This window comes from Nerophis lumbriciformis, linkage group LG02 (genome assembly GCF_033978685.3).
Source record: "Nerophis lumbriciformis linkage group LG02, RoL_Nlum_v2.1, whole genome shotgun sequence".
Taxonomy (NCBI): domain Eukaryota; kingdom Metazoa; phylum Chordata; class Actinopteri; order Syngnathiformes; family Syngnathidae; genus Nerophis; species Nerophis lumbriciformis.
Window position 1 is genome coordinate 43600458 of NC_084549.2, and position 24963 is coordinate 43625420.

At 41.0% G+C, this 24963-nt stretch overlaps 1 protein-coding gene across 5 annotated transcripts in view; it reads left to right on the forward strand.

Moving 5' to 3' along the window:
* smap1 (small ArfGAP 1) overlaps nucleotides 1-24963 on the forward strand; it is a 265913-nt gene that overhangs the window by 50845 nt on the left and 190105 nt on the right. For all 5 annotated transcript variants that reach the window (XR_009815521.2, XR_009815522.2, XM_061963403.2 and 2 more), the window contains one exon: nucleotides 23349-23482. Coding sequence is in view for 3 of the 5 variants with exons in the window: in XM_061963403.2 (XP_061819387.2) it covers nucleotides 23349-23482 (134 nt within the window). In the remaining 2 variants the exon portion in view is untranslated. The remainder of the gene's footprint in view (nucleotides 1-23348; nucleotides 23483-24963) is intronic.

Consider the following 24963-nt stretch of genomic DNA (forward strand, 5'->3'; position numbering starts at 1 on the left):
GGGCTGGGCGATATATCGATATACGCGATATATCGCGGGTTTGTCTCTGTGCGATATAGAAAATTACTATATCGTGATATTCGAGTATACGTTCTCACGCAGTTGCTTTTAGCTGCGGACATTACACTCCAGGCTCTTCCCACTCTTTCTTGTCTCTCCTTCTCACAGACAGCGAGCGTACCTTCTTACATACGTCACATACTGTCACGTCATACGTCACATACGTGTATGCCCTCGCTGAGCAGAGAGATAGCAGCATGGGTCACGTTAGCTGTGATGCTAGCGGAGTGGTGCGAGTGGTAATACGAGAGAAATAAGGTGCGAATCTGGTAACAAATGAAGGAAGAATTAATTCCCAAGAAAAACAACAGGGGGTCCATCGTCTGGCGGTGGTTTGGCTTCAAGTGGGACGATGTCGAACAGACAACCGTAATTTGTCAAGTGTGGGGAAAAAGCATTGCTACAAAAAGTAGCATTACTGCTAATATGTAGCATTATTTGAAAAGTCACCCGCTAGAGAATGAACAGTGCTTACTCCGCATGTCAACATCTCGGTGCCACACGCCCAAACCATCAAAATGCCAAGGCAAACATTTCCACATCAACACCGTATGAAAAAAATAGTCAACAACAAAAGAGATAACGTCCGCAGGAACCTACCACATAGCGAAGGACGTACACAATTAGATTTCCTATTAAGCAGCTAATTTTTATTTGACACTTATTGAAATATATTGTGTGACATCATGTACAAAAGTGCACTTTATTTGTTTTAAACTATTGTAGTGGCGTTCTGTACAAAAAGTGCACTTTAATTTAGTGTTGTTTTGATATCCAACCAACTCAGTGGCCTAGTGGTTAGAGTGTCCGCCCTGAGATCGGTAGGTTGTGAGTTCAAACCCCGGCCGAGTCATACCAAAGACTATAAAAATGGGACCCATTACCTCCCTGCTTGGCACTCAGCATCAAGGGCTGGAATTGGGGGTTAAATCACCAAAAATGATTCCCGGGCGCGGCCACCGCTGCTGCCCACTGCTCCCCTCACCTCCCAGGGGGTGATCAAGGGTGATGGGTCAAATGCAGATAATAATTTTGCCACACCTAGTGTGTGTGTGACAATCATTGGTACTTTAACTTTAACTTTTATAAGTCATCTTAGAGACATCATGCACAAAAGTGCACTAATAGCTTGTTTTAAAATGACTGACAATCTTGCATGTTCTGTTTTGAAATGACATGAATGTTTGTGCCACTGTTTAATAACTGTTTAATAAATACAGTTTTGGTCAATTGACTTAGTTGTGATTTCCCTCTCGCATGAAAGTTTAAAAGTAGCATATATTAATGCATTATGAACAAGAATGTTTTAATGTAGACACATAGAATCATCATACTGCTGTGATTATATGCATCAAGTGGTAATTCAAGCCTAAGGCATAAATATCGAGCTATATATTATGTATCGCGATATGGCCTAAAAATATAAAGATATTAAAAAAAGGCCATATCGCCCAGAAACATTCAGATTGTGGGTGGATGAATTAAATAGTAAACATAGTTCAAGAAGATCAACTATTTGAGTCACACAATAATGTAGACCGCAGTAATTATTGAGTGTTAATATGGATAATAGCCAGTGTTCTGAAAATTACTTGTAAAAAGTAATTAATTATAGTTACTCGTTATTTTACCAAAAAGTATTAAAATTAATAACGGAATTACTCTTTAATAAATGGAATTAATTACTCGGGAAAGTAATTTATACGTTACTTCAAAAATAAACTTCAAATATCTGGCTTATGCATTTGAGAGATGTTTAATATAACGTGCGTAGTGACGTCAAAACGCAAAAGGGCGATGCCCGCGTGGATAAACACTAACATTTTACAAGAAAAGATTGCAACAGCCTACTTGTAATAATTATAAGGCCGCTATTTCATCAAGAAGAGGACGTGGGAGCAATATACTGAAAAATGTGAACACACAGCATGCAATAATTGTAAATGAAAGTCACGTTTTTTAACCGCTCCTATCTCATCCCAGCAGAAGTAATGCGAGCACGTCATCTGAATACAACACCGCCTACCATGTTAGCGCTATTATTTGTTAAATTGAAATGAATGCCTTCTCATTTAGATGAGCAAGACTAAAAACAGATTTTGACTGGCTCCGAGCCGGGCAGTACTCGCCGCTAGACAAATGTCACCGAGCAGCGACTAAGTTTGTGGTCAAAAGCTTGCATATATTTGCTACAGTAGAAACTCTTTCTTTTTGTTAAGTGAATTTGTCAGAGAAAAGTTGCATATTTTCCTCTCACCAGATTTTCACCCAGTCATATTATACAGGTGAAACTCAAAACAATTGAATATGGTGTACATGTTTTTGAAAACCTCACATTTTCTGAGATGTTCAATTCAATGTTTTCATTAACTAAAAGCCATAATCATCAAAGTTATAACAAATAAAGGCTTGACATATCTCACTCTGCATGTAATGGAGTTAATATCACATGTTACTAAATGTTACATTCTTGTGTAATTTGCACATGATTTAATTTGTTAAGTTCTACAGAAAAATATACATTTCTTGTATTTATTTGTATTATTTTTTTATTTTTATGCTACGATGCCTCTTGAGACCTCGCTGTAGGCTTTATATGGTCATGTTACCTCTAAACTAAACAAAATTGATGCTAATTCACTTTCTTTTTTAACTTTCTTTACCAAATAAGAATTGACAAGAAAACTGTTTAAGAACCAAATCGTTAAGCAGAATCGAAAGTGGAATTGGAACCAGAAAAATCCTGTCAATTCCCATCCCTAGTGGCTGGACTCACTCTAAGAAAGAGGGTTTGCAGCGCCGTCATGTGGGAGGAGCTCAGGGTAGAAAAGCTGATGTTTCACATCGAGAGGAACCATTACATGCTTTAGGAATCTAGTCCAGATGAGGTGAGGTGTCCTGGGGAATGCCTAGGAAGGAAGCCTTGGACACCCTGGAGGGATTATGTCTTGCAGCTTTCCTATGAATGCCTCAATGTCCCCTCGGTGGAACTTGTAGAGATGACCGAATTCTGCGAAGTCTGTACTTCCATTCGGAGACTGCTACCCCGCGACCCGGTTGAGTGGAAAAAATGGATGGCTAGATAGATAAATGGATGCACAGTCAACCAGCGTCTCATGAGGACAGGCTCCTCAGATGGATGGGGAAAACCTCACAACACAAGTGCAAATGTGCTCTTTATGTTTAGCATATCATTCATTATTTTTATCTTATATGATCAGAGTGAGCTGAGCTGTATCTGATTCTACTTGATAGAAATTCTCTTAAAGCAAATGAGATTTTCTGGTGTCAAATTTACAGTAAATCCCAAAGCTGTGCACCAAAGCAAAGAGCAATTTCCTGCATGACCACACTGTGACTTTGACATTATGCAAACGCATTGGCCTCAGTGCACATTGCAAGGTTAATTGTTTGCTGACTTTGGTTTGGATTGTCACACACTTAAAGGATGAAGTCCCTTGTACAAGTATCCTCTTTTTTTAAGAGAGCAGACTAAAGTGAAGCCCAATCTGTATAGATAGATATTAAACAGATAGAGTCCTGCTTACAGGGCTCAGCTAGTTGATTTAGGCTTAACACTCAGTCATCCCAGCTTTAATGCCCCTTTAGGGAGTCAAGCGTATTAGTGTTCCTGAATTAACACACTGATGCTCTTACTTCTATTAGCAAGCCCACGGTCAGGCCCTACTCTAGAAATGTTTTGTTGCCTCAATCTATAAAATGTTCTTTCATTTTTTTAATATTGAAATATATGTATCCGGATGAGGGTCTTCAGCTATTTGCCCATTCAAATAGCTTACCCAATACTATACGTCTTAATGATGTTTCTATTGGAAGGATTGTGCTATAATATCCTGAACATAGTTCCAAATAAGGGGTCTGGGCATCTCACAAGCCTAGGAATCAAAGCCGATTAGCAGCTTTTGACCAACCAGACCTAATTTCCATAATTTGGTCTGCAGGGGGAGTTTGAGCTCTCTACTGCTCTTCTGAGGCTGCTTCTACACTAAGCCTCAGAATAGCAGGTTATACAGCATATATCCCAGCTAGGGCTGCAACTAACGATTAATTTGATAATCGATTAATAATCGGATAAAAGAGACAAACTACATTTCTATCCTTTCCAGTATTTTATTGAAAAAAAAACAGCATACTGGCGCCATGTTCTTTTAACTTGCCAAATAAAACAAGGAAAATGTTACAACAATGCACACTTTTGACACCCCTGCTATAGATAATAAAAAGTTAAATATGATAAATCTATCGATTTAAAAAGCAGAGCCTGACGACGCATGCGCGTTTATCACAACTCTCTCGCTCTCTCTGTCTCTCCCCCTCCCTCACGAATGCTGCTGCGCGCACAATTTGTTGTGTTTTTAACCTTCTTAACCCTGAACGTACATTGAAAATACACGCAACCCTAACTCAAAATGCCGGACATTTGAGGCATTTAAGAAACACTGCTCGACAGACCATACGTCCTCTTTTCACCGGACATGTCCTCTTTTGCGGAGCTGTCAGGGCGGAGTTTCATAAATGCCTCAAATGTCCGGCATTTTGAGTATTGTTTACACAACGTGCAGTACGCTACTTAATATGTCCGTGTGGAAACTCATTCGGTACACCTCCGCACCGAACCGAAACGAAACCCCCGTACCGAAACGGTTCGATACAAATACACGTACCGTTACACCCCTATTATTTTGATTATTGTTTCTCAGCTGTTTGTAAATGTTGCAGTTTATAAATAAAGGTTAAAAAAAAAACGTAGCCTCAGCGCATGCTCATAGCATAGATCCAATGAATCGATGACTAAATTAATCGCCAACTATTTTTATAATCAATTTTAATCGATTAGTTGTTCCAGCCCTAATCCCACCTAACCTTATCCCTGTCCACACACACACAATGCCATCGTTTAAGACCCCCTCCGTGCGCCGGCGCAATGCGACCTAGTACCCATGCACGGTAAATGTGCACGTCATAGTCACCTATGACCTAGTTTGTAAACACTTTGCTGTGTGAAGAGCTACACTTTACTACATTGTAAATACTTTGCTGTGCTTTGTGTGCCTTTTACATTTGTTTGCAGTGTTGCTTTGTGTGCTTATCTGAACAATATCCGGCAGCACGGTGGTACATGGGTTAGTGCGTGTGCCTCACAATACAAAGGGCCTGGGTTCAATCCTGGGCTCGGGATCTTTCTCCCCGTGACTGCGTGGGTTACCTGCGGTTATTCTGGCTTCCTCCCACCTCCAAATACATGCACCTGGGGATAGGTTGATTGGCAACACTAAATTAGCCCTAGTGTGTGAATGTGAGTGTGAATGTTGTCTGTCTATCTGTGTTGGCCCTGCGATGAGGTGGCGACTTGTCCAGGGTGTACCCCGCCTTTCGCCCGAATGCAGCTGAGATAGGCTGCAGCACCCCCCGTGACCCCATAAGGGACAAGCGGTAGAAAATGGATGGATGGATGAACAATATCCAGTGTTGTGGTATTTCAATTATCTAGAATCCAGAGTGCTGTGGGGCCCTATTGTAGTGAATCACACCTGAGCCATCATAAATTAATCACATTTTTAATGGACATGTGAAAGTAAACAATAAGATAAAGAACATTTTACAACAATCTAAGGATCTAGATATCTGGTGAGGACACTCACTCTTTTGCCTTCACCTTCATTGTCCATTCGTTTTTGGTGACTTTATATACTATATATACTCTGGACCTAGTTCTTATGAAGCTGGCTGTGGCGCGTTCTTTCTGATGTTACTTCCTGTGTGGGGCGCGGTCTTTCTGACATCACTTCCTCTCCGAACTCCGTTTATACATGATCGATGAGTCCACACAGAGCTAAGAGCCGGAGATTCAAGAATTACACGGCGCACGCACCCGTGTAAAAATTATCCAAGGAGGACCTTAAATGAGGAGTTAGTGTGGCTGACACGAGGTTTAGGCTAAATAATTATTTGTTTAAGCAGTTATCCGGCTTAATGTAGACAGGGCCTGAGTCCTCTAAAAGCAATTTGTTGGATGGTGACTTGCAGACCCCTTTTCCACTTGATTTGTTTTGGATGACAAATTATTAATGTTTTTGAATGAATTAATGATTTAGTGCCTTGTCTTTTTATTGTTTTACCACATTAAATCTTTATCACATGAACATTACACCTAAAAATACGATCATAGCTGTGGCCAAGACTTAATCATATATATGATCGTAGTGTACATGTTTACTCTAGAGCAGTGGTTCTTAACCTTGTTGGAGGTACCAAACTCCACCAGTTTCATACGCGCATTCACCGAACCCTTCTTTAGTGAAAAATAAAATGTTTTTTCAATTCAAGAAAAAGTTATGTTTTTTTACTGGTGCACAAAATGAACTGTGCATGAACATCACCTTGTTCAAAGACCAAAACCAACACAGTGCATGAACTCACAACAAATTACACACCTTACACACATTACCATGAATTGATTAACGTGGACCCCGACTTAAACACGTTGAAAAACTTATTTGGGTGTTACCATTTAGTGGTCAATTGTACGGAATATGTACTGTACTGTGTAAACTGTACTGTTTCATATAATGTATTCTCTTTCTTTGCAATTTGCTAGTAATAGTTTCAATCGAACAATCAAACAACCTGCAAATCAGATGGAAAATTAGAGGGAACATTGTTTGGGGGTATCCATAATATGCTGATAGGGAGAAGTTTTTATTTACATGATACGTCGGATGTGTCTTTACCTCCGTGGCGGAGGCTCCATCGAACCCCTGAGGCCGACTCACCAAACCCCTAGGGTTCGATCGAACCCAGGTTAAGAACCACTGCTCTAGAGCATGTATTAATACGAAAGGTGGGAATCTTTGGACACCTCACGATTTGATTACGATTACAATTCAGGAGCTAGGATTCGATACAAAATCAATTATTGATGCATCTTTAATTTATGTATACTGATGCAGTTTTACATTTCTTTTTATTTCACTAAATAAGCATTCATCATTTGCAACTAAAAACAGTGGATTTTGTAATAAGGAACAGTTGCATTATTTCCCATTACATTTTTAAATTAATGGAAATGTGTGCAAAACTGGAAGATAAGTGTCCTAAAATAAAGGAGCTGGTTGAATCTCTCGGTGACGTGGCTCCCTGCACAAATTTTGGAATTGTCTGCATTACTTTATTTACAATGAATAAATAATCGATAGTTGACGTTTACTAATCAATTTTATAATCGCCCATGTCGGAATTGCAATGCATCTAAGAATCAATTATTCCCCCCACCTACAATTAATGCAATGGAGGAAATATAATAGAGATAGGGAAATAATGAACAATGAGTTAGTGAAAGACGCTGGAGGTAGGGACATAAGTCTAAAAGTATAAATAAATGTTAAAACAAGCCAAATCGATGTTAAAAAAAGTCCACCATTTTTCGAATGCATTATGACACTAAAGCAGTGGTTCTTAACCTGGGTTCGATCGAAGCCTAGGGGTTCGGTGAGTCGGCCTCAGGGGTTTGGCGGAGGTCAAAACACACCCGACTCATCGTGTAAATACAAACTTCTCCCAATCGGCGTATTACGGATACGGCAACAGCTGACTGGTTTGCAGGTGTGCAATTTGTTGTGAGTTTATGCACTGTTGGTTTTGTTCTTTGAACAAGGTGATGTTCATGCACGGTTCATTTTATGCACCAGTAAAAAAAACATGGTAACACTTTAGTATGGGGAACATATTCACCATTAATTAGTTGCTTATTAACATGCAAATTAGTAACATATTGGCTCTTAACTAGTTATATTCGGCATGGCCTTATTATAACCCTAACCCTCTAACCCTGACCCTAACCCTAACCAAATAACTCTAAATTAAGTCTTTATTACTTAGAATATGTTCCCCTAGGGTCCAAATAACTCTAAATTAAGTCTTTGTTACTTAGAATATGTTCCTCATATTAAAGTGTTACCAAAAACATATAACTTTGTCTTGAATTTGAAAAAAAAAAACATTTTATTTTTCACTAAAGAAGGGTTCGGTGAATGAGCATATGAAGCTGGTGGGGTTCGGTACCGCCAACCAGGTTAAGAACCACTGCACTAAAGTCTCACTCTTTTTTTTTTCTGAATTTTGGCAGCGCTGCAGTGTGCATCGCCACAAATAACGTTTGGTGCACGGACTCCGACAGGTCCGTTTCACATTGTTCACTGGACATTGAGGCAGTTAATTTACGCCCTTTTTACCTCCCACAAGAATTCTTAGCTAAAGATAGGTAATCTAACTTGGTTACTCTAAAATAAAGTTGTCAGTAAAGTAACTAAGTGACCTTTTAAAAGATTAATCAGTAATCAGATTACTCTTTCGGGGTAACTGTGGCAACACTTGTGAGGACCGCTGAAAGGATTATTTGGGTCATACTGCCACATAAATCGAGGTAGTCAACTAAGACCCCACTCACCCCTGAAATGGACAGTTTTCCCTTCTGCCCTCTGGCAAAAGATATTGCAGCCTGCCTGTAAACCTGTAAGGTTATGTGACAGTTTTTTACGCAACTTCCACAACTCTGCTGAACTCCATGAAATCACTGAAGCTAAACACTCTACATAGTGCAATAAGTTGAGTAAATCTCACAGTGTAATATTGGACTACATACTGTATCTGCAACAATATGTGTTGATCCCAACCTTACTGTTTTTACTACTCTTTATATTACTGTTTATATTTTGCTTTGCTATAGTATTCATGACTGAAGTGTATCACTTACATACAATACGCTGGGTGTTTGCAATTGCTTTAACAACTATTCGATTCAATTCAGAATTTAGACTTAGACTTAGACTTCCTTTTATTGTCATTCAAATTCAAAACTCTTTTTTCTGCGTTTGGTTGCCGGTATGGGCTCTGCAGGGTTGGGTTGGGGCGGGCGGGGGCTGGCTTTGTTTGGCGGGGGTTGAGCTCGCGTGGCGTCACGTTAAAGTGGTCTGGTGTGGGTCACAGGCTGTGGCGGGGGGTGGCGGCCTCCTGGCCGTAGTTGCTGGTTGTCGGCCGCGTGGACTGGGGGGATGTCCGGGCCCTCTACTCCTCCTACTTATAGCGCACACAGTCACACATATATAGGACTTTGGGGATTGTCCTGCGGGGAGGCATGGCAGGGGGTTGAGGATGCCTCCAATGGGGCTCCAGTCCTCCTGTCTTGTCCCCTGCTCGTCCATCCCTCAATCTTAGCTGCATATTAGACACTTAGGATTTGGGGGTCTTGGCTTGGTTGGGACCCACCATGACCTTGATGTCCCCCAATTTTAATTGCATTATTAGTTCCCACAAGCATACATATCTCACTCACGCTACAGTACACACATCAATAGGGACTGGAGGTCGGCTGTAACGGCTGACCTCCTAATTTGAACTACACAGTAGACACTCTGCGGGCCTTGTACACATGCATGGGGGGTTTGGGGTTCGGCGCACCCCTCATTGCCTCGTCGGCCGGCGGGGACTGCGGTCTGGTGGCCTGCCAGGCTTTTATTAATTTATTATTGTTATATATATTTTTTATTTTTAATGTATTTATTATTTTTATTTTTATTATTTACTTATTTTTATTTTATTTATTTTTTTATTTATTTTTTATTTTTTTTAAATCTTATTATTTATTTGTGTGTGGCGTCGCGCGGGTCTCACTTCCTGTTGGGTGGGGTCCGTGCCCGTGTGGCCCGACCTTGCGCTGTGGGGTCTCTGTTGGTGACTTGATGTGGTGGCGGCGCAGCCCCCGTGTCTGGTCTGGATGCTGTGTCTCGGTTGTTTGGGCGGTGGTGTGTTTGTGCGGGTTTGGGTTGGGGTGGGGGGCCTTTTGGTTGGGGGGGGTGTTGGTGTCTCTTGTTTGCATGTTGGCTTTCGGGCTGACTGGCGGGTTGGCGCCGGCTGGTCTCCGTGGTCCTGGTGGCGTGTGGTTGCTGGTCGCAGTTTTTTTTTTGATCGCTTTGATTTGATTGGCTGGTGCTGGCTGTCTGGGGTTATTGCGGCTGCTGTTTCTGCTGCCGTTTGTTTGTGGTGTGGGCGCCCGTGGCTGCTGGGTCTGGTGCAGGGGTGTGGCTGATGTTGTGACTGGTGGCAGCGCGCGCGCGTGATGGCTGTCGGGGCTGACGAACTGTGTATATGTATGTATATGTGTGTGTATGTATGTATGTATATATATGTGTATGTGTACATATGTGTATGTATATGTATATATGTGTATGTGTGGGTATGTATACATGTATGTATGTGTGTATGTGTATGTATATATGTATGTATGTATGTATATTTCTGGGGGTACGCTCTGGGCCTGCCTGTCAGACGGGGGTCGACGCCTCAGGCTACTGCATCCGAACTGCGTGTCTGGAGCTCCTGGGTCCCGCTGTCCATCCCTTCCGGGTGCCCGTCTTGGTTGGGGCCTGTTGGGCCTAGTCCCTGCGTCTATTGTGGTAGCTTGGTGCTGCAAGGTATTCCGAGGTGCTGCGAGTCGGACAGTTGCTGGGGTAGTGACCTTGTTTGTCAGCATGTCTGTGATCTTCTTTTAATTCTTTTTTTTAATTAATTAATTAATTAATTTATTTATTTTTTAATATATTTTATTAATATTATTTTTTAATTTTTCCCCTCCCTCAGGGGGGGGGGGCTCGGCGGGGCGGTTGCTGGTTGTTCCATCTCCATCGTTGGGGTCCCTGCGGGTGGGGTGGGTGGTTCCCGTGGCCCTGTGCCTGGGTGGTCCTGCGGCGGCCGATTTGGGTGGGGTGGCCGGGGGCTGGCCTCGCCGCGCTCTCCGGGGGTGGGGGGTGGGCTCGTGGGGGCCCGGTTGCCGGTGGGGCGGGGGCGGTCTTCCCGTCCGGTTGCGGGGAGTCTCTGGGTCCCTCGGGCGGGGCGTCTCGCCTTTCTGCCCGTGTGGGGTGTGGTCTCTCGCTGGCTTGGGGTCTGGCTGTCCCCTGCTTTTCTCGTGCCCTGTCCTCTGCCGGGTGCGTCTGTCTGCGGCCTGCTGCTGGCCCTTGTGGGCGGTACGGTGGGTCGGGCTCTGGGGTTCCTGTCGCTGGCCGGCTTGGCTGCGTGGGGGCGGTGGTCCCTGGTTCCCTGGGCACCACGCCTCCTGTTTGTGGGTTGGGCTCTCGGGGGTGATGGGGCCGTGCTCTGGCTCCCACGCACTCTGGGAGTCAAATGTATTGTACATGCAAATTCACATATGCTCACATACGTACATAGGTACCTACGCTCCTACATACATACACAAATACAGTACATATTTACCTACCTAATGTTCGTACATCCACACGCACATTCAATATACAAACATACACATACACATACTGTACATATACATTCACTGTTCAAACACATATACACATTCTGTACATATACATTCATTGTACAAACACATATACACATTCTGTACATATACAAGTACATATGCATACTTACACTCATGCACATAATCACGTTTCATCAAACATATATTAATGTTGTTGCCCTAGGGTAAACTGGGTGTAACACATGACACACTGACAAAGCTTAACCTATTGTGACTATAACAATCTACAAGGTTAATGTAGGTTGCCTCTCTTTCTCCCCCTCCATTTTTCTGCATTCTTTCGTATCTCAAGTTATCATTACGTATATGTATTGTTGCATTTAAACAACTGTATTGTTGATAATAAAGGTAAATTATTGGTATTGTTCATTATCAATAGCGCTATTTCTATTGGTATTTGTATTGATCCATTTGTAGTGTAATAATGCTCATTGTCATTTCTGTATTATTTTTTATTTTTCGCTAACTGCTTATTTGCTATTACTTTTACCATCATATTTGTACATGTCATATTTGCTGATGTTGCTCTGTTGTTGTTGTTGTTGTTTGCTGTTGTTGTTTTTGTCTCTCTGTCTAATCCCCCTCTTGTCCCCACAATTTCCCCCCTCTGTCTTCTTTTTTTTTCTCTTTCTATCCCCTCCTGCTCCGGCCCGGCTGCACTAAATGATAATATAAATACATTTAATAAAGTCAAATACAAATAAGGCAACAAGAGAAGTATCCTACACTTCTCTTTTGTAAAGTAAATCTGAACAGCCGACATGGGCATCTACATCAACTATATGATTTGCCTGAGAAGCTGGACAGGACACAAAAAAAAAAAAAAAAAAAAAAAAAAAAAAAATTCAAAACTTTACAGTACAGATAAGAACGAAATTTCGTTACATTAGCTTGTTGTAGTGCAGGATAAAAGAGCAATAAGGTGCAGATATAAAAAAAATAGATTACTGAACAGATAAATATATTGCACTTCTGCATATGCATCCACGTTTATGGATGTATGTTATATTGTCTTTATATTCCAGCGAGTTAATCCGTTTTTGGGGGATTGTGATGCGTTCAAGAGTCTTATGGCCTGAGGGAAGAAGCTGTTACAGAACCTGGATGTTCAATTTGTTGTTGCCGATACGATTTAGGGACACTATTTTTTTCCGAATGACATCATCCAAAATGAATGAGTGAGTTGAAATTGATTCAGTAACCTTTCAGCAAAAAAAAAAAAAACAACCAGTGTGGCTGTGAAATAAATACTGTATACAGGACACTGCAGGTGAAGTTTCCTATATTATTGTTATTTCTGGTCCTTTTATTTTTTATATAAATGAGTAATGCATACAAACAAGCAAGTAAACAACAATAAATGGCCAATGCATTAACATCTTATTTGAATAAAGTGCTACTAAGACTTTAGGTTGAATTAACAAGAGGAACTAAGTTCTACTCTCATTTGCAATATCCATCCATCCATCTTCTTCCGCTTATCCGAGGTCGGGTCGCGGGGGCAGCAGCTTAAGCAGGGAAGCCCAGACTTCCCTCTCCCCAGCCACTTCGTCCAGCTCCTCCCGGGGGATCCCGAGGCGTTCCCAGGCCAGCCGGGAGAGATAGTCTTCCCAGCGTGTCCTGGGTCTTCCCCGTGGCCTCCTACCGGTCGGACGTGCCCGAAACACCTTCCTAGGGAGGCGTTCGGGTGGCATCCTGACCAGATGCCCGAACCACCTCATCTGGCTCCTCTCGATGTGGAGGAGCAGCGGCTTTACTTTGAGCTCCCCCCGAATGACAGAGCTTCTCACCCTATCTCTAAGGGAGAGCCCCGCCACTCGGCGGATAAAACTCATTTCGGCCGCTTGTACCCGTGATCTTGTCCTTTCGGTCATGACCCAAAGCTCATGACCATAGGTGAGGATGGGAACGTAGATCGACCGGTAAATCGAGAGCTTTGCCTTCCGGCTCAGCTCCTTCTTCACCACAACGGATCGATACAGCGTTCGCATTACTGAAGATGCCGCACCGATCCGCCTGTCGATCTCACGATCCACTCTTCCCCCACTCGTGAACAAGACTCCGAGGTACTTGAACTCCTCCACTTGGGGCAAGATCTCCTCCCCAACCCGGAGATGGCACTTCACCCTTTTCCGGGAGAGAACCATGGACTCGGACTTGGAGGTGCTGATTCCCATCCCAGTCGCTTCACACTCGGCTGCGAACCGATCCAGCGAGAGCTGAAGATCTTGGCCAGAGGAAGCCATCAGGACCACATCATCTGCAAATAGCAGAGACCTAATCCTGCAGCCACCAAACCAGATCCCCTCAACGCCCTGACTGTGTCTAGAAATTCTGTCCATAAAGGTTATGAACAGAATCGGTGACAAAGGGCAGCCTTGGCGGAGTCCAACCCTCACTGGAAACGTGTCCAACTTACTGCCGGCAATGCGGACCAAGCTCTGGCACTGATTATACAGGGAGCGAACTGCCACAATAAGACAGTCCGTTACCCCATACTCTCTGAGCACTCCCCACAGGACTTCCCGGGGTACACGGTCGAATGCCTTCTCCAAGTCCACAAAGCACATGTGGACTGGTTGGGCAAACTCCCATACACCCTCAAGGACCCTGCCGAGAGTATAGAGCTGGTCCACAGTTCCACGACCAGGACGAAAACCACACTGTTCCTCCTGAATCCGAGGTTCGACTATCCGGCGTAGCCTCCTCTCCAGTACACCTGAATAGACCTTACCGGGAAGGCTGAGGAGTGTGATCCCACGATAGTTGGAACACACCCTCCGGTTCCCCTTCTTAAAGAGAGGAACCACCACCCCGGTCTGCCAATCCAGAGGTACCGCCCCCGATGTCCACGCGATGTTGCAGAGTCTTGTCAACCAAGACAGCCCCACAACATCCAGAGCCTTAAGGAACTCCGGGCGGATCTCATCCACCCCCGGGGCCTTGCCACCGAGGAGCTTTTTAACAACCTCGGCAACCTCAGACCCAGAAATAGGAGAGCCCACCACAGATTCCCCAGGCCCTGCTTCCTCATAGGAAGACGTGCTGGTAGGGTTGAGGAGGTCTTCGAAGTATTCCCTCCAACGATCCACAACATCCGCAGTCGAGGTTAGCAGAGCACCATCCCCACCATACACGGTGTTGACACTGCACCGCTTCCCCTTCCTGAGGCGGCGGATGGTGGTCCAGAATTGCTTCGAAGCGGTCCGGAAGTCTTTTTCCATGGCTTCCCCGAACTCCTCCCATGTCTGAGTTTTTGCCTCCGCGACCGCTGAAGTCGCACACCGCTTGGCCTGTCGGTACCTGTCTGCTGCCTCAGGAGTCCCATGAGCCAAAAGAACCCGATAGGACTCCTTCTTCAGCCTGACGGCATCCCTCACCGCCGGCGTCCACCAACGGGTTCTAGGATTACCGCCACGACAGGCACCAACTACCTTGCGGCCACAGCTCCAATCGGCCGCCCCAACAACAGAGGTACGGAACATCGTCCACTCGGACTCAATGTCCAGCGCCTCCCTCGTGACATGTTCAAAGTTCTTCCGGAGGTGGGAATTGAAACTCTCTCTGACAGGAGACTCTGCCAGGCGTTCCCAGCAAACCCTCACAATGCGTTTGGGCCTGCCAGGTCTGTCCGGCATCCTCCCCCACCATCGCAGCCAACTCACCACCAGGTGGTGATCGGTAGAAAGCTCCGCCCCTCTCTTCACCCGAGTGTCCAAAACATGAGACCGCAAATCCGATGACACAACTACAAAGTCGATCATGGAACTGCGGCCTAGGGTGTCCTGGTGCCAAGTGCACATATGGACACCCTTATGTTTGAACATGGTGTTTGTTATCGACAATCTGTGACGAGCACAAAAGTCCAATAACAGAACACCACTCGGGTTCAGATCCAGGCGGCCATTCTTCCCAATCACACCTCTCCAGGTTTCACTGTCGCTGCCAACATGAGCGTTGAAGTCCCCCAGTAGAACGAGGGAATCACCCGGGGGAGCACTCTCCAGTACTCCCTCGAGTGAATCCAAAAAGGGTGGGTACTCTGAGCTGCCGTTTGGCGCGTAAACGCAAACAACAGTCAGGACCCGTCCCCCCACCCGAAGGCGGAGGGAAGCTACCCTCTCGTCCACCGGGTTGAACTCCAACGTGCAGGCTTTTAGCCGAGGGGCAACAAGAATTGCCACCCCAGCCCTTCGCCTCTCACTGCCGGCAATGCCAGAGTGGAAGAGAGTCCATCCCCTCTCAAGAGAAGTGGTTCCAGAGCCCTTGCTGTGCGTCGAAGTGAGTCCGACTATATCTAGCCGGAACTTCTCCACCTCACGCACTAGCTCAGGCTCCTTCCCCCCCAGCGAAGTGACGTTCCACGTCCCAAGAGCCAGCTTATGTAGCCGAGGATCGGACCGCCAAGCGCCCTGCCCTCGGCTGCCGCCCAGCTCACACTGCACCCGACCTCTATGGCCCCTGCTATGGGTGGTGAGCCCATTGGAGGGGGGACCCACGTTGCCTCTTCGGGCTGTGCCCGGCCGGGCCCCATGGGGACAGGCCCGGCCACCAGGCGCTCGCCATCGTGCCCCACCTCCGGGCCCGGCTCCAGAGGGGGGCCCCGGTGACCCGCGTCCGGGCGAGGGAAATCTGGGTCCTTTGTGTTTGTTCTTGTTCTTCATTTGCAATAGTCAAACATAATTTCATTCTGCAGCGCATGTCTGATGTAAATGTTTGAACGACCGTAACAATAAATCCTCATTTGGATCTGGTACCTCATTCCATCTGTGCACAAGCCATTAACAGTAAGTATTCTACCGTTATAAGAAACACATTTGAAGCAATAATGGCTTTTCTGAAGTTGTTAAACTCCTTATTGATGTTTTAACAACAAAGTCAGCATTTTAGGAACTTTGGCACGAGATTTGAAATATTCAAACATTACTGCTTGTGCGACACCATCTAGTGCAGACTTATCCAACTGGCGGTCCGCGGGCCACATTCGGCCCGCCAAAGCTTTTTATTTGGCCCGTTAAACATCGTCCAAATAGGCTTGATGAAACCATTAAAACTAGGGTTGATCATGTATGCAGTACTACCTCCACTGCGCAGGGGGCAACAGTGAGGCATATGTGTGTAGAAGAATACTACTCATTCAACCCTGGACAAAAATCTAAATAAATTGCAAAAATCTGACTTTTAATAATGACTGGACAACAAAGTATGAATGCTGGAGTCATTGTTTTCTGGCAGACCTTTAAGTGACGGACACATTGATCCATAAAAGCAGCAACAATGGTAGAAATCCCAGCGTGTAAGCTTCATCACGAAACTTGTTCAAACATTTGTAAGTAAATATAATTTGTGCATAAATATATTTAGTTTTTGTATTGAAATAGCTGACTTTGTGATGTCTTTTGTATTTGTGATTGTGTTGTTTTTTGTCTGAGAGTAATGATCAATCCTTGTTTAATACATGTACGGTAGTGCTAAATTTGACCAGTAGAGAGTGACGGCACTAATAGTGATAAGTCATATACAATGTTTGGTGCGTGAATTTCGTGTAATTTCTAAATGTGTAAACATTTGTAGTTTATTGTGTGAATATATTAACACAAATCTTTCTATTTTATTTATGTAAAATAAACAATGGACTTTCTATATGTAAAATTCACAATGGATGTTATACTTATACTTTTGTTATGTTTATTTTATGTTTATATTTACAAACCTAAATGAAAGAAGAAGTGTAAAGAAATAAAACAAAGGAAGGTAAATCATTCAAAAGAAGAAGCATCAAACCAACAAAAACTGGAGTTTCTTTTTCTTAACTAGCTGCACACGCTGGAAACAAATAGCAAGAGCAGAATAATGAAATTATTAACAGTGCAGTAAATGCAGTCTCAAAGAAATACAACCTGCGGAGGTACTTTCTGACAAAGTATGGCTCTTGAAACTGTGGCCCGCTTCATAATGTAGTTGAATCCCCCCCCCCCCCCCCTCTCGCCCTCCCCCTATACTGTATGTCAACAGCAATAAAATCCAGCCTGGAACTCCATGAAGCTTCAGCTTGCTTCTTCCACTTGCTTGAGCTGTGCAGCACTCTCACGACATTGTTTCTGTTTCTATACTAAGACAGTTATGTAACCTCATGTTCGTTTTGCAGCACCCAGACCACTGACTTGTATCCAATATTTACCCTGATGGCAAATCATATGCAAGAGAAAGCGGGAATGTTTGGTTCTTCTCTGGCCATTATTATGCCTTTGGGTTTTGGAACTGATCTGCATCCTTTAATTTTTTAAATAATGCAATTAATTACACCGTGACCATTCATTTGAATGTTTTTCATTTTTATCATATCTGTATACAACTGTTTGTCTACACTTTTTGATATGTCAACCTGATTTTTTTCTTTGATTGGTTGTTGAAACCCACACTATACTACAAAAAAACACCTTAGCATAACTCTAAGCATAATAATTAGAGATCCGCCGATTGATCGGCCACAGATCAGTATTGGCCGATTTTTGTGAAAAAATACTTGATCTTAGGGATGTCACGGTGTGAAAATTTCTTATCACGGTTATTGTGACCAAAATTTTAATTATTATTGCGGTATTCTAAAATATCCTCAAAATATTCAAAAATATTTATACTGAAATGTTTAACCACATTTTATTTAAACAAACAAAAAAACTCACAAACAAGTCTTCAAGTAGAAATAGAATGTGCATATGAAATCAACAAAAGCATAATAAAGCAATTAATATGGCGGAAACAAAAAATTAAAACTAATAAATACAGATAAATTTAAAAAATTGTGCAAAATAGCACTTTATTGACATAAAAGATAAATAAATAAAAACAAATATAAGAATTTTGCAAGATGCCACTTGACATAACTGCACTTTTTGTCCACGTAGATACAAATAGTGTTCATATATGAGATTTAGTCTTACACTTAGGGCGGCACGATTATGGCCAAAATAATAATCACAATTATTTTGACCAATATTGAAATCACGATTACCAATCACGATTATTCATTACGTTAAGTAAACAGTGTTGGGCTGTGAACGTGACACCTTCATGTAATTTGTAATGTCTAATAAAAGACTATAAATAAACGTTATCCATATACAATTTAAAGACAAATATTTGTCTTTTTGTTAGATAATAGTATCAAAGTGTCAGCTTTTTCTCATTACATGATGCCTGTATCTCTATTTTTACATTTTGACAGAGATAATTTTTTTTTAAATTATTTTATTTTTGTACATTTTGTTTACATTGATATGTACTAAATGGATGTGCATGCAGTATCGGTACAGATCTATTAAGAGTTTGAGCAGAAATATTTTGTATAATAATTAACTATACACCATAAAACATGAAGAAAATGCTATGTTACATGAATGTCTTTTTAAAATAATAACTTTGTGAAATGAAAGCAAACCCACAAGTAATGTAAAAAAAAAACATGGTGTTTACTTTTTGGTAACAACATAAAACACCAAGCAGTTTGGCTAATGAAGATAATGTCAAATAAACATTCTTGTTCTTCTCTAACAACACCTTGTGGTTCAGTGCAACAGTTTGGCCAACAAAAACAAACAGGAGTGATACCTCACACATCTAATACTCAATCTTTGTGCCTCATGATAACTGTGTTCAATTTGATGAGATGACAAAATATCTGAGCTAGTATTGATGTTATTGGAACACTGACAAAGTAAAAAAGAAGGACTAGTGACCGTCCCAGTAAACAAACGGCAAGATTTTATAAACAAGTTGTGGCAACGTTCCCGACACATTGCCTGCTGCATGTTAATTCTCACTCACAGTGAAAGATGCTGTGTTGCACTTTCAAAATGAAAGAAACATCAAATATTTTTCTCCACTGCTGTATACTTTTAGTGTGGGACAAATGCGTCTGTCTCTAATGTTGTCCACACCTGTTGCCATCTAATAACAGTAGTGCGCTCTAAAACGCATGCTGAGATTCCACGGAAGTAGAGCGAGTGACAATCTCCGAAACAAGGTTGCCATGTTTTCTAAAGCCAAAGCGCACGAGATCTGCTGCCACTCCGTTTCCAGGAAGTGAGCAGTGTTGCCTGAAATGCATTAATGTATGAGGTTTTTTTGCTAATTAAAATTTAAAACGTATTACTAACCATCTGGAATTTTACCGTGGTTTATCAGTACACCGTTTACCATTACATTCCTACTTGATCGCCCCTTCCGATTAATGTCTTTCAAATCAGATCACCTCTGACTGACACTTTATTTATTTTTGGTCCCTCGACTGACAGAGGTGGTTACGAGCTTTGTTAATAGAAATGGTAAATGGATTATAATTGTATAGCGTTTTTCTACCTTCAAGGTTCTCAAAGCCTAGAAAGTCCCCATTGCAGTCATTTAGTGAGAGACATGTTTGCTAATCAAAAATAACCTTGCGTTTCTTTGTCTCTCGCTTCAAACGGGGAAAAATATGTCTCTCTCTTTGCATCCCTCTCAGCTCCTGAGCGTGTTTATTTAACAGTAGAATTAACTGAACGCAGTGAGCCCTCTTTTCAGTCATTCACAATCTTTGTAGGCGGAGAGCGTGTCAGCGAGACCGCACACACTGCAAAAACTGAAATCTAAGTAAGATAAAATATCTCAAATAAGGGTGATATTTGCTTATTTTCTGTCTGATAAGATAATTCTTCTCACTAAACAGATTATATGTTAGAGTATTTTACTTATTTTAAGGGTTTTGGTCCTAAATTATCTCAGTAAGATATTACGGCTTGTTGCTGAGATTTTATGACCTATATTAAGTGAAACATGCTTGAAACTAGAATATCAACTGTTGCAAAGCTGTGTCATCAACACTCACAAGTATAAAACTACTTTTTTAAAGTAATAATTTCTTATTTCAAGCATGTAAAAAAAAAATCATGACTTTGACACAATTGTGTCTCATAATTAAAACTCTTGACAGGCAAATTGACTTTGCTGTTTTATTTTCAATGAAATAATAGAAAATACGTACTCATACAGTAGTACAGTTGTTATTAGTGAGAATATACTTATTTTAAGGTATTTTTGGGTTCATTGAGGTTAGCTAATTTTACTTGTTTTGGAAAGTCTTGACAAGCCAAATTTTCTTGTTCTATTGGCAGATAATTTTGCTTAGTTCAAATACAATACCCTAATTTTGGTTTTTTTCTTTTCTTGTTTTTGAACACTGACTTTTTACAGTGCAGACAGGAAGCACAAACAGGGAGCCTCGTGACTCACCTGTGAGAAGTTCAGCGAAGTAACAAGAATTAAGAGGAAAATAATATGATTACAAAGCCAAATGTCTTATTGTGGGAACATTTCAGCTTCAAATTTGATGGGCAATATGAGCCCATCAACACGGACGAACAAGCGAGACAACGTCCAATATATTTTTCCAACTGGGAAAAAAAATGCACTTAAATGTATTCAATATTTATTTAAGTAACATTTTTTGCTTACAGTAATGAGAGTCCGTTTAATTTTGTTTGTTTGTTTGTGTATTTAGGATAACAAATATATTTACCTTGCAATCACAGTACAATGGTAAATAATTCTACAGTAATGAAAAATAAGTGTATATCCTTTTAAATGGTTACTTGCATTATTATTATATATTATATTACATTACCTTATAAACACTGTATATTTTTTGTCAATTATTTCTTCAGTTTAAAAGCATGATGTAGACAAAAGCTCTGACTGTCTGCATAAAGCCAAATATTTTTTTTTAAAGTAATTTATTGCATATTGTTCTAATGTGTGGCACCTTGAGACAAGACTATGTTGATTGACAGTCTAAAAGTAACATGTCTTTCTGCAGTTGTTATTTTATCAGTTTTTTGCATTCATATGTATAAAATATAAAAATTGCAAATCGATTCACAATCGCAATTTTCGGTAGATTTTTTTCTCAAAATCATGTGTTATTGAAGAGGCAGGGGTTGAAAATGATGTCTGTCATCAAGTTGTTCTGCCAAAGGGTGGTCAATTTGAAAATAAGACTAGCACCAGGATAAGCGCTTTGTTTACATAGTAGTACACCCTTAACTAAAGTCATAATTGGAGAGTATTTGTGGATCACCACGGCATAATAATAATACAAATAGGACAGATACTGCATTGTGATACATGTCATACATAAATGCAAATAATTCAACACTTAATTTAAGCCCAAAAGATGTAGAATATGCTTTTAAAAAAACAAAAATCTGCAATGTTGTGAAGCTGGGACATGTTTATCTGCTACTTCTTCTTAGCACTGTCCTTCACACTCACTTCCTTTGTTCCAATTGTTGGAAAAAACAAAGTTATGTCTTGCTCGCTATTGGCTAGTGAGTTTTCGAATGAGACACTGGATGTTTTTTAAAAATCTTACGGCATACTTGCCAACTCTCCCGGATTTTCCGGGACACTCCCGAAATTCAGCGCCTCTCCCGAAAACCTCCCGGGACACATTTTCTCCCGAAAATCTCCCGAAATTCAGGCGGAGCTGGAGGCCACGCCCCCTCCAGCTCCATGCGGACCTGAGTGACGTGTTGACAGCCTGTTGTACATGCATATGTGACCCACCCATAATGTGTCACATTTTTGTGTTGATTTATTTATTTTATTTTGTGGTTTGAATTCGTTTTTGGAGCTGTCATTACACATTTATCAGTATTCACATTGGTCAGTAAGGGGCAGTAGGGCGTTTCTTCCCAATTGAATGCTATCACCTGCAGACCGGAAGTGTCTTTTCATTCTGATGAGCGCGACCAGTCTGTGAACAATTGAAACGTCCTGTGTGCTTTTTCCTCCTTTATAACAGGTTAGTTTTGGTGAATCAACTCACTGAATAATATCCATGTGATCTTTATAAGTTTAAGTACACATTCTGTTGGTGGAGCCTAACTCTAAAGTGTTTGTGAGTTGTAGTTTGTATTTGTGAATGAATCCAGTGCACAGCTGCAGTAATCAATACAAAATGGCGACGTGAGTACGCAATGTTTATATAGGAACTTCTGATCCTAATTCAGACTCCCAAATTAGAGCTCCCGTTTTCTTATTGATTTTATAATGTATATTTGTATAATGTGTGTGTTCTGAAATAGTGACAGAGAATAGAACAAGGATGGACAATTCAACCCTTAACTCAACAATGAGTAGATGAGTGTTATGTGTGTGTATATGTGTAAATAAATGAACACTGAAATTCAAGTATTTATTTTATTTATTTATATATATATATATATATATATATATATATATATATATATATATATATATATATATATATATATATATATATATAATAAAATATATATGTATATATATGTATATATATATATATATATATATATATAGCTAGAATTCACTGAAAGTCAAGTATTTCTTATATATATATATATATATATATATATATATATATATATATATATATATATATATATATATATATATATATATCTTAACCACGCCCCCTGCCCCACCCCCGACCACGCCCCCTCCCCCCACCCCCACCTCCCGAAATCGGAGGTCTCAAGGTTGGCAAGTATGTCTTACGGGGTTCACTGTGGCATTCGCTGCACCAACTAGCGGTGGGGAGGCTTGTAACCCAAGTTTTTGCTTGCAACCTAAAGCATAACAATTAGACGAGAGACAGCTTGTACTGGTATGCCAAATTATAAAATACAAGATATAATGTCTGAAGATCTTTTTCCCAAGGACTTTGGGTTGAGATACCTTTGTTGAGAATGTCTGTATACATTGTTTTGCAATACACAAGTGGATGTTTGTAGGAAAATGTGTCAGAACAAATCTACTGTTTCTCGATTGGTTGATATTATTTTGTCTGTAGTATGTTTAGAGTTATTTCACCTTATTTACAAAGTGCAACTTCAAGACAAGAATATATTTCTTTCTCCACCAGGTCCTCGATGGGCCTCATGGAACCTCGGGGTGTTCATGTGTATACGCTGTGCGGGCATCCACCGCAACCTGGGTGTCCACATCTCTAGAGTCAAATCTGTCAATCTGGACCAGTGGACCTCGGAGCAGATCCAGGTGCTCACATGCACGCACACAATGTTTCACACTTTACACACATTTACTTCCAAGGGAGAAAATGTATGCAGTTTGATAAGGTGAAGTAGCATTTCAGATGGTAATTGTACCATTATCACTTTTACTTTTATTCCAAGTTTGGTCTGAGAGTCTAGTGTTAAGTGTGCAATCAGAAGTTGATAGCCAACTGCACAACAAATATACAATAAGAAGAAGTCAGTGTATGTCATGTCATTAATTTGACTAGAACAAAATTATTTGACGATTAAGACTTGCTGTTTGCTGGGCTAGAAAAGACATTCTCTCTCTGAATGTTAATTTCAGCGCTTAATGACTAACTAATTTCGGGTGGTTGATTATCCTGATTTCAACTTCTGCTATCATCGGCACATCGTGTGTGTGTCATTTGAAGTTATTTTTTGATAGTGAAATAAGTATTTGATTACCTACCAGACAGCAAGAAATCTATTGCCCACACACACTAAACATGTGTTACGGATGTGGATGATGTTTTCTTCCAGTATAACAGTGGTCAAAAACACTTGGCCAAGGCCAAGGCAACTTAGTGGTGTTCCAAGAAGAAGCACATTAATTTAGCTTCGACACTGTGTATAATACGTTTATAAAAAGTAGTGGGTGCCCCGATACAACTTTTTAAATTCCGATATAATACCGTTATTGTAGCTTTGATTATTGGCCAATGAATCATATATTATTAATCAATAGGTTACATACATTTTAAGCTAACCTTAAAAAAACAATATTCTACAATTGAATAAAATATTTAAACTCAATATTCCTTACCAACGACAAGGGCTGGTCATAGGAATGGGCTTATTGCCTAAAATCCATATTGCGACATGTTACAAGAGCTAGCTACTTCTAGGCAGATATCAAATTTTGTCCTACAAATTATTGCCGATAAATGATAATATTGTCAATAGTATTTTGAGACCAAATGAACCAATGATGTAATGATAATACATGGTAATAATAATGCAAGTATACTCTTTCAAATGTAATACAAATGCATTTCTTGTACATTTTAACATTGCAATCGGAATGTAAACATTTAAATCTCCAAGTTAAATAAAACAAACAAATACTAAAAATAAAATATACTCTGTTAACTAAATTTAGCACTTGAATAAAAATCACAACCAAAAGCAATACAATAATCTAAAGAAGAGTGGGGTACCCTTAAATATAGAGCACACAACCAAAACAATAACTACAATGGCTAAATAAAGTATTGACAAACAAAGCTGCACTTCAATATTGAACATGTAGGCAGAGGTAGAGTGGTACATTACTTCCCTAACAATCAAGTAAGGACCTTTTTAAACAAAAGTGCAGAGCAACAATATAAACACTACAGTATAAGCAGATGTATTAACAGTACATATGCAAAAAAACATTTAGTCTGGCAGGATTCTGAGCAAGGAAACACCAACAAGACATAACAACATGAAAAATGTCTG